This window comes from Oryctolagus cuniculus, chromosome 19 (genome assembly GCF_964237555.1).
Source record: "Oryctolagus cuniculus chromosome 19, mOryCun1.1, whole genome shotgun sequence".
NCBI classification, from domain to species: domain Eukaryota; kingdom Metazoa; phylum Chordata; class Mammalia; order Lagomorpha; family Leporidae; genus Oryctolagus; species Oryctolagus cuniculus.
The window spans coordinates 36,242,580-36,252,265 of record NC_091450.1 but is presented as its reverse complement, the minus strand read 5'-3'; the positions used below and the strand labels follow the sequence as shown (position 1 = coordinate 36,252,265).

General features: G+C 67.3%; 1 protein-coding gene across 3 annotated transcripts in view; it reads left to right on the top strand.

The window, feature by feature from the left end:
- Positions 1 to 5,577: 5,577 nt before the first annotated feature.
- Positions 5,578 to 9,686, top strand: part of PRKAR1B (protein kinase cAMP-dependent type I regulatory subunit beta) — a 63,939-nt gene continuing 59,830 nt past the window's right edge. The window contains exons 1-2 of one of the 3 annotated variants that reach the window (XM_070064255.1): positions 5,578 to 5,733; positions 6,204 to 6,405. In XM_070064255.1, the coding sequence (XP_069920356.1) occupies positions 6,232 to 6,405 (174 nt within the window). In that variant the 5' untranslated portion in view covers positions 5,578 to 5,733; positions 6,204 to 6,231. Of the gene's footprint in view, positions 5,824 to 5,977; positions 6,132 to 6,203; positions 6,406 to 9,686 lie in introns of those variants that run through there. The other 2 variants (XM_070064254.1, XM_070064256.1) reach the window with 2 other exon arrangements.

Genomic DNA, 9,686 nt, shown 5'->3' with positions numbered 1-9,686 from the left:
CCGCCCTGTCCACCCCGCACGCGGGGTCACGTCCGTTCAGAGGGCCGCCCTGTCCACCCCGCACACCAGTGTCCGGAGGACCGCCTGCGCACCCCGCACACGAATGTCCCGAGGACCGCCCTGTCCACCCCGCACACGAGTGTACTGAGGGCCGCGCTGTCCCAGCTGGCCAGGCCCCCGCTAGAGGGCAGCCCCGTGGTCCCCACAGGCCAGCTCAGCCCTCCGCCCGCCTGGGACGCAGGTGGCTGTCCAGCCTGCACAGGCGTCGCTCTCCCTCCCCTGTGTGCACGGTGGCTAAGGGACGCCAGGACACAAGGCCATGCCCGCGATGGAAGCCCACCACAGACGGCAGTGCCTCTGCCCGAGCCACTGTGCAGGGGGATCTGTTAGAGGGAGCAGTCTTCCATGTGCTGGTTCACTCCCCAAATGGCCACAAAGGCCAGCGGTGGGCCAGGCTGAAGCCAGGAGCCGAGAGCTGCATCCAGGTCTCCCACGTGGGTGCAGGGGCCCAAGCACTTGGGCCATCAACAAGGAACGGGATCAGAAGAGGAGCAGCCGGGACTCGAACCGGCGCCCATGCGGGATGCAGCGGCTCTACCCGCTGTGCCACAGTGCCGGCCCTGATGGAGATTTAGACCCAGCTTCTGCAAACGCGTTCTCCCAAGTGCCCAGGACACGCCTCAGACTCCCTCGGGAGACTGAAGTTTTCCAGAAAATAATTATGATTATTTTTAGCAAGTGGGAAACAGGCTCAGCCAAATGCCCGGATCCCAGGAGCCGAGCCGGGCAGAGACGGGGAGGCCAGGAACACGCATGTGCCGACCTGGGGGTGGGGGTGGGGGCAGCGTGAGCGACAGCGGGTTCCCCGCGTGTGCAAACACGAGAGGTCAGCTGTGTGCCCCGTGTCCAGCAGAAGTATCTTCCAGGAGGGAGGACAGAGCAGGACCCGCAGTGCGGCTGGCTGACGCAGCCCCCCTGGACCGTCCAGGGAGACCCCTCCCAGGGTCGGGGGGCACCTTGATTTTGGCCAGGGGCCCTCTGCGTATTTCTAGCATCATTCAGGAGCCACACAAAGCCGTCCACTCAGGAACTGGCCTGCGGCAGAGCCCGGCCTACGGTTGCCCTGGCGGGGCCGCCCTGGACAGAAAAGGGGTGCTTCCCAGCCTGGGAGACGGGGACGTCACCAGCAGGGGGCGCCCTGGCGCAGCCTCGCTCGTGGAGCACAGGTGCACAAGCCCTCAGCCGAGCGCTGACGGAGCTGAGACATAGCGGCTTTTAAAGGGGACGAGAAACCTCAGCCAAGCCTGGGGCGGACTAGGAGCACAGCTGGCCTTGCAACACGCGCTCGGCCACAGCCGTGGGACTCGCTCTGAAGGTGCGGGAAACAGGCGTGGGAAAGCCTGGTGCTCCCGTGTGCTGGGGCTCTCACAAACGAGGAGTGAGGGTGGACGCCGGCACATCCAACCCCTACAAAGCTAGGGGTTCCAGACACACGCCACGCACGCCCAGCCTCCCCCGTGCTGGCCTCGCGAGTGGCCGTGGCCGGGACGACGTGCTGGACTCTTCCAGGCCTGCTACTCCGGAGACCTGGCCGGCGTGCCACACCTGTCCACAGCCGGTGTGGTGCAGCGCGCAAAGCCGCCGCTCCGGCACCGGCACCCTCAGCCGAGCGCCTGCTTGGAGTCCCAGCTGCCCCGCTTCCAAGCCAGCTCCCTGCTAAGGCGCCTGGGAGGGGGCAGGTGGCGACCCAAGTGCTGGGGCCCCTGCCAGCCGCGAGGGAGACCCAGACGGAGCTCTGGGCTTCTGGCTGCAGCCTGGCCCCGCCCCAGCCGCTGCAGGCGTTTCAAGAGTGAAGCAGCAGGGGACTGAGCGCGCGCTCGCTCCCTCCCTGCATCTCTTCCTCCCTCTCTCCACCTCCCTCCCTCTCTCTCCATCTTTCTCTCCCTCCCTCCCTCTCTCTCCCTCCCTCTCTCTCTCTCCCTCCCTCCCTCCCTCCATCTCTTCCTCCCTCCCTCCCCCTCCATCTCTCTCTCCCCCTCCCTCCCTCCCTCTCTCCCTCCCTCTCTCTCCCTCCCTCTCTCTCCCCCCTCCCTCCCTCCCTCTCTCTCTCCCCCCTCCATCTCTCTCTCTCCTCCATCTCTCCCTCCCTCCCTCCCTCCCTGTCCCTCCCCCTCCATCTCTCTCTCTCCCTCCCTCTCTCTCTCCCTCCCTCCCTCTCTCTCCCTCGCTCCTTCTCTCTCTCTCTCCCCCTCCATCTCTCTCTCCCCCCTCCCTCTCTCTCTCCCTCCCTCTCTCTCCCCTCTCCCTCCCTCCCTCTCTCTCCCTCCCCCTCCCTCCCTCTCTCTCTCCCTCCCTCCCTCTCTCCCTCCCTCCCTCCCTCCCTCTCTCTCTCCCCCCTCCATCTCTCTCTCCCTCCCTCCCTCCCTCTCTCCCTTCCATATCTCTCTCTCCCTCCCTCTCTCTCTCTCCCTCTTTCCCTCCATCTCTCTCCCTCCCTTTCATGGAGAGGAAAATAAAACATTTTTTAAAAAGCAAGAGGACGAGTGCTGGTGAGGGTGTGATTGATTGCACCTCTTGCACTGCTGGGGGCCCCGTGGCTCACTGCAGCCGGCCCTCTGCTGGCACAGACGGGCATGACAGCCAGGACTCAGGACCCCCCCCCATGTCCCCACGCCGGCTCAGCAGGTGGGTGGATGAGCGAGGCGGGGTCTGCCACACACGGGGCCCTTCAAGAAGTTCACAAGTGGAATGTGGCGGGATGCCTTTCCTGCTAGCTCCCCAAGGTAGCTGGGGGTGATGGGAGCCCACTCAGCCCAGACAAGGGGGGCGTCCCCGACGTCAGGCTTAGTGGAGCAGGGACAGGGGACCTGCGCCTGGCTGGCCTCCATGAGGGGCTGGGCGCTCCAGCTTCCCGGAGTTCCAGCGTGGGAGAGGTCAGACCCCAGCGGGGAGCAGGCCTGGATTCTCTCCCCCAGCTCCTCCCCCCGCCCAGGCGGCTGTGGCGGGGGCGGTTCTGAGTGGAGACCAGGTCAGCACTGCACACTCAGAGCGGCTGGGTGGACACGGCTCTCATGGGAAGGCGTCTGAGCAGAACGAGGTGGAGCCGTCCAGGCGCGTGTCAGGAAAGAGGGACCCCAGCGCGTCATCTGTCACCGGGGCTGTGGCGTCTGCTCGCTGGTCTGGGTCTGGGGGAGGCGGGTAGTCGAGGGACGAGGCCTGAGATGCGGCTGAGCCAGCAGAGGCACAGGGCCTGGAAATGGAGAGAGATCAGGCCAAGGTGGGGGACCCTCCTTCAGGGCAGCGCCGGCCCTTGAGGGGCACGTGGGCGAGCACCAGGCCTTGGCTCCGTCATCCCGGCGTGAGATGGGGCTGGTTTGGGCCGAGTGCCTGGAAAGGCCGAAGGTTCCAGAGCTGTTCCCAGGACGTGCACAGGCCTTGGGCACAGGCTCGGAGCCCTGGGGAAGGGAGAGTCCATGGCGTTCTCGCAGGCGCTGGCTGGGGTCCTGGCCCACGGTGGTGTCGGTCACAGGGACAGTGGGGGCTGCCGGCCATTTGACGTGGGTCCCAGCTCCGCTCAGCCGCCAGGTCCTGCTGGTCACAAGGTCACAGGGCCCGGCTTGGGGGCTGGCCACACGTGTGCCCGGTTGCTGGAGCCCCAGCCCCTCTCCACCTGGGCCCGTGGGGGCTTCCCCACAGCACGAGGTCCTCCCCACAAGGAGAGAAAGCTGCGCGTGGGCAGGGAGCCCCTGCAGGGAGCCCCAGGAGGCAGGGCTGGCGCAGCACCAGTCTCCTGGCTCTGCCAGCGGGGATGGAGGCGGTGGACAGGGCAGGGCGCCCTAGCAGCTCCGGCTCCTTGACAGGTGCGCACTTCAGGCAGAGCCGGGGTTGGGGAGGCGGCTCCCAGGAGAAGGTGGCCCTGACCCCTGGTGTTGCGGGAACCCCATGGGCTGCCTGCAGAGAAAAGAACCCGGCGTCAGACCCGGCAGGAGTGGGAGCTGGTGCCAGGGGCCTGCCGCCAGCTCTTCCTCGCCGGGGTCCTGGTGGAAGCAGCTGCAGGGTTTGGGAGGGGTTGGCAGTGGCACAGACGGGGCTCTGTCCACTCACCGCACCCCGGCTTCCTCGGCTCTGCCACAGGGCTGCTCCCATCCGAGCATAGCCTCCCAGCTTTGTGAAAAGACACAACTAAAGAAATTACTTATTTGAAAGAGTGACAGTGAGAGATGGAGAGAGATCAATGTCCCATCTGCTGGTCCATGCCCCAGATGGTTGCCATAGTCAGAGCTCAGCCAGGGGCCAGGAGCTCCATCCGGGTCTCCCATGTGGGTGCAGGGGCCCAAGCACTTGGGCATCTTCCGCTGCTTTCCCAGGTGCATTAGCACGGACTGGGCTGGAGGTGGAGCAGCCAGGACTGGAACCAGGGCTCAGGTCTGGGTGTATGGCGTCGCCTGTGCTGCCTGTGACAGCAATGGGCATTCGAATTCATCTTTTCCAGGAAGACTGAAACCTCCCATCGTAAATTCATGCTTTCAAACAGAGAATCTGCACGCGTGGCATAACATTCAAAATAATTCAAAACGCACCAGGGGCCTGGGGAACGGGCGGGGGCCGGCCCTCCTCCCTCACAGCCTGGTCTGCGTGTGCCCCCAGAGCTGCTCCCCCCGGGTTCACACACGCGCTCTGTGCTGACTGCTCCTGACTCCCCTGGGCACCCCCTGCGGCAGATCCCCGTGGACGGAGGGTGCTGGTTGGCTGGGGGGCAGGTGCAGCTGCCCACGGTGCACGAGCCAGGAGGGGGCCGGGCCAGCAAACCCCCAGGGAAGCCGGCCCTGGAGCGTCTGCTGCCAGCCAGGCCGCAGCATAGCAGGTGGGGCACCTGGGCCCAGGTGCCCTGCAGCAGCCAGCGTGACAGGAAGAGGAGGGTGCAGCAGGTGGCCCTGTGTCCAGCCGGTCGGCGGGCGGTTGTGGGCTGCACGGGAGGCAGGCCGGACCCTCAGGGCACCAAGTCGGCTGCGGGAAGCAAATCTGGTCGCAGATTCCTGAAAGGGACCTCTTCTTCTTCCTTGTGGCAGGTGCAGCTGGGACAAGGGTGAGTCCGAGGCCGTGTGACCTGGCCATGCAGGAGGAAGCTGGCCCTGTGAGGGGCCCTTGGGGTGAGTGGGGGCCTGATGAGGGCGTCAGGGGGGCTTGGCGGAGAACAGTCCCCTACTCCCTCTTCTGGCATGGGGAGAGGTTGTGTTACCCCTGGGAAGGGGGTCCTGAGACCCTGCAGGGACGGTAAGGGCAGTCCCCTCTCCTGCAGGCCAGCTGTGGCCTCGCATTGACCACTGGGCGTCTGGAGACAGGAGCTCAGCCCCGTTGTACTGGGGACCTGGGCCCGGCTGGCCATTCCCTCTTGCCTCCCCTCCCACCCCCAGCCACGGTGGAGCCTGCTGAGGAGGGGGCTGTGGTGTGGATGCGTGGGACTGGGACCACCGGGGTGCGGGTTCAGGGAGGACCAGGGGCCGCAGCCGCACGATCCTTGGGTCCCTGTGCGTCTGTCTGGGGAGGGTCCCGACGCGGCAGGGGAGTCAGGTGGGCCGGGGGAGGCGGAGCAGTGGGGGCAGCCGGCTGCCGCGGGAGCGCGGCGCGGGGGCGGTGCGGAAGGCGGCGCCGCTGCAGTGCGGGCCCCGCTCGCCCGCGTCTCCGCGTCCCCGCGCACTCGCCTCCCGCCTTGGGCGCAGCGCATCCAGCCAGGTACGTGGGGCCGGGCCCGAGGCCAGCTGGGCCGCGGCCGTGCCCGGGAGGCCTCCGGGAAACGCGGGGGTCCGAGAGCCGCCGGCGGGGGTGAGGTCCGGGGTGCGGAGTGGGGGTGGCGCGGGTCCCGGAGAGAGCTTTCCTCGCGTGCAGCCTGGAGACCCCGGGGCCTCGCAGCCGGCCCAGCCCGGCCATTATGACTCCGGCGCGGCGCCCGGCCTGGCCTTTGTTCCTCCCACCGGCCGCGGCGAGGCCCGGCCCGGCTTTCTCTCTCCGAGCGCGCGGGCCCCGCCTGCGGGCGACCCCCGCGCTAGTGTCCACGGCTCGGGGCCGGATTGCCGGAGGCCGCCCCCGACCATGCCCGGAGCCGAGCCGGAGCCCCCGGGGCCTGTCCCCAGGTAAGGCCGGGCCCTGCCCCGCCGCTGCGAACGCGGGGCGCGCCCTGAGGCCCGCGCGTGTCTTCCCCACAGGGACGCGGTCCTGGCGTTCGCGCTGGCCATGGCGGCCCCGTGCTTCCCCTCGGACGACGACGACAGCCTGCGGGGCTGCGAGCTCTACGTGCAGCAGCATGGCATCCAGCAGGCGCTCAAGGACTGCGTGGTGCACCTGTGCGTGGCCAAGCCCGAGCGCCCCATGCGCTTCCTGCGGGAGCACTTCGAGCGGCTGGAGAAGGTCAGTGGCCCCGGGGCCCCGCGGCGCCTCCGAGGTCAGGGCCTGGGCTGTGCCTGCTGGGGTCCGAGGAGCCGACCCCCGCCAGGGGCTCCTTCCTCCCCAGTGACACCTGTCGCCGCCGCCTTCCCGGCCTCTGGGGGGAGGCGTGGCCATGCCGGTGGGCCCCGCCCAGTCCTCATTCCGCTCCTCCCCCCAGCTGTCGCTCGGGGCTGTTCTGTTTCATGTTCCGGTCACAGCTCGGCTGTCCCTTGTCCCTGATCCCTCGTGTGTCCCCATGCTGTGGAGTTTAGGCTGCAGGGGTCCCCCCCAAAAGGGGGGAACGTACTTCTTCCCTGTATTTTAAAAGGTTTTATTTATTTGACAGGCAGGGTTACAGAGAAAGAGAGAGAGAGAGAGAGAGGGAGAGAGAGGTCTCCCGTTTGCTGGTTCATTTCCCAAATGGCTGCAATGGCCAGGGCTGGGCCTGGCCAAAGCCGGGTCTCCCAGGCAGGTGCAGGGACTAAGCACTTGGGTCAGCTTTCGCCGCTTTCCCAGGCCACAGCAGGGAGCTGGGTGGGAAGTGGCGCCCACAGGCCCAGGACCAGCGCCCATGTGGATGCTGGCTCTGCAGGCGGCTTCACCAGCGGCGGCCACAGCGCCGGCCAGCTGAGTGAGCTTTTTGAAAGCCCCCCATACAGATGCATGTAAGAGACTTTTGCACTGAAATGAACCCACATTCTCGTTCCGTTTCCCACAGACCTTTTCAAAGTCACCCCCTGAGGCCTGTCCCAGACCTCGCTGCTCCGCCACTGTGTCCTGTACGGGACAGTGTTTGGTTAGGAGGCCTTGTGGGAGTGGACTTCCGGGTGCATGCAGTCTTGCTGCTGGTGGTGGAGATCTTTCTAGAAGGGTGGTGTCCGGGTGCAAGGAGCTCCGTTGCTCGTTCTCCCTGTCACTGGTGGGTGTGCGTGGCCGTGGAGTCTCCGCATGTCCCCCCTTGTCCCCAGGCGTGGACAGGGAGGGCAGGTGGCCGTGTGTCCTCCTGGCTCTCACGGGGACCCTGCCGGAATTGGCACTGCTCGGCTTGGTTTTGGTTTGTTGGGGGGCGGGGAGTCCACCGGGAGCCCTGGGGCAGGTGCAGGCTGGGCCCCGCCGAGGCAGCAGGGGGAGAACAGGGCCGGGGACGTTTGGCTGAGGCCGCGATGTTTGGAGCCCTACTGGGCAGGGTGGCTTTTGCCAGCTCATCGTCACCCAGGGTGCTCCAGGACAGCTCAAGGCCGCCGAGGCCAAGCTGGAACAGGTGGTTCTGGGAGCCAGGATGAGGACTTGGCCAGAGAGGGTTAGGACTTGGGGTGACACCTGGGGGCCCAGGAGGGCCCAGGAAGATGCCACAGGTGGCAGGAGCAGGTGCATAGACCTGTGGCTCTGTGGTGGCCCCCGTGCAGAGACCCTGCAGGCAGCTGAGGGCTGCCCTGACGGGGAAGCATCCGAGCCAGAGAGCTGGGGACGCCAGCTGGGGGCCGCGGCAGGTGTCGGGGCTGGACATGGGCTGGGCGTGGGGCTGCACGGCCAGGTTGGCCACCTGTTTCCGTGGTGATGAGCAGGCATTGCTGTCCGGGGAGGGGGCTGTGGAGCTTTGGCCTGAGAAGGGGCTCCCTCTGGTGGGAGTTAGGCACCGGGCTGCCGGGGCTGGGTCTGAGCCATGGGCGGGGGCCTGGGCGGGGGCTGGTGGCTGATTCACCTGCCCCTGCAGAGGAGGGCTGGGGTCCCGGGCGGTGAGCGTGGCCTGGCGCTGTCTGGATTGTCTCAGGTTGAGGCCCAGGTCCTGTCTGAAATGCCGGCACTGGGTTCTGACCAGGGGTCTCGGCCTGGGTCCTCCCACGCCCGCCCACGCGTGTCAGCCTTGGCGTCTGTGGCCGCCACAGGCTGTTTCACCTGCACGAGCAGCCTCGGCCGCAGAGCCCTGTGCTCTGGCCCCGCTGGACACAGCCCCAGGCTGAGCAGCCTCAGGTGGTCGCTCTGTGGGGGGGGGTCTGCCCCACCCCACCCCACATTTCCTGTGGCCATGGCTGACCTGCCTTGGAGTGTGGACGTCTCTCCTGACGGCCTCCCTCCCTCTCTGGGTCAAAGTCTCCCCCTTGTCTTAAAAATTTAGAGAGAGAGGGAGAGAGACATTCAGAGGGAACTCCCATCTCCCACGTGTGTGCAGGGGCCCAAGGACTTGGGCCATCTTCTACTGCTTTCCCAGGCCACAGCAGAGAGCTGGATCGGAAGTGGAGCAGCCGGGACTTGAACCAGGGCCCGTATGGGATGCCCGTGTTGCCGGGCTGTGGAGTCACATACTGAGCACCTCAGTCAGGACCCCCCTTTTCTGATCAAAACGCCCTCCCCCAGGCCCGGCTGACCCCATGAGCGTGTCTCTCACCCTAGCTCCGCCTCTCCATCTGGCTGACCCCGTGGGCGTGTCTTTCTATGGCTCTGCCCCAGCCCCGTGGGTGTGTCTCTCTCTAGCCCCACCCTCAGCCCCGGCTGGCCCCTTGGTCATGTCTCTCTCCAGCTCTGCCCCAGCCCCCCTTTGGGCCTCGTGGGCGTGTCTCTCTAGCTCCGCCCCTCCACCCCCGCTGGCCCCATGGGCTCTCTCTAGCTCTGCCCAGGCACGGCTGACTATAGGCATGTCTCTCTAGTTCCGCCTTAGCCCCGGCTGACACCCCCCAGGAGGTGTCTCTCACCCAAGCTCCGCCCCCAGGCTCCCCCCCACCCTATGGGCGTGTCTCACTCTAGCTCTGCCCCAGCCCCTCCAGCTGGCCCCCCCAGTGGGTGTGTCTCTCTCCAGCTCCACCCCAGGCCTGGCTGACCCCGTGGGCGTGTCTCACTCAAGCTCCGCCCCAGCCCCCCTGCTGGCCCCTAGCCCTCCCCCCCCCCCCCCGCCCCACTGGCCCGTGTCCTGTCTGTCACGCTAGCTCCGCCTTTCCCGGAGCTGTGGGCGGGGTCGCGCCGCGTTCCGCTCCGAGTGGGGCCTTCGGCCTGCTCCGAGGTTTGTCCCCGGTCCTCACGGCCGCGCTTCCCCCGTGGGCAGCGGCGCCAGGGGCGTCTCCGGGTGTGGGCGGAGGTAGGGGCGACCCCGGCGAGCTGCTTGGTGACAGGAACGCGTGTGTCCCCGGGGTTTCAGGGCCGACCGCGCCTGTGTCGGGCCGGGAGTGAGGCCCTCACGCGTGTCCGTGTCCACGTCCACGGCGCTGCCCCGTGGGAGGCGGCCACACCCGGGCACCGGGCACCGGGCTGTGCGGCCCCGCCTGTGGGCG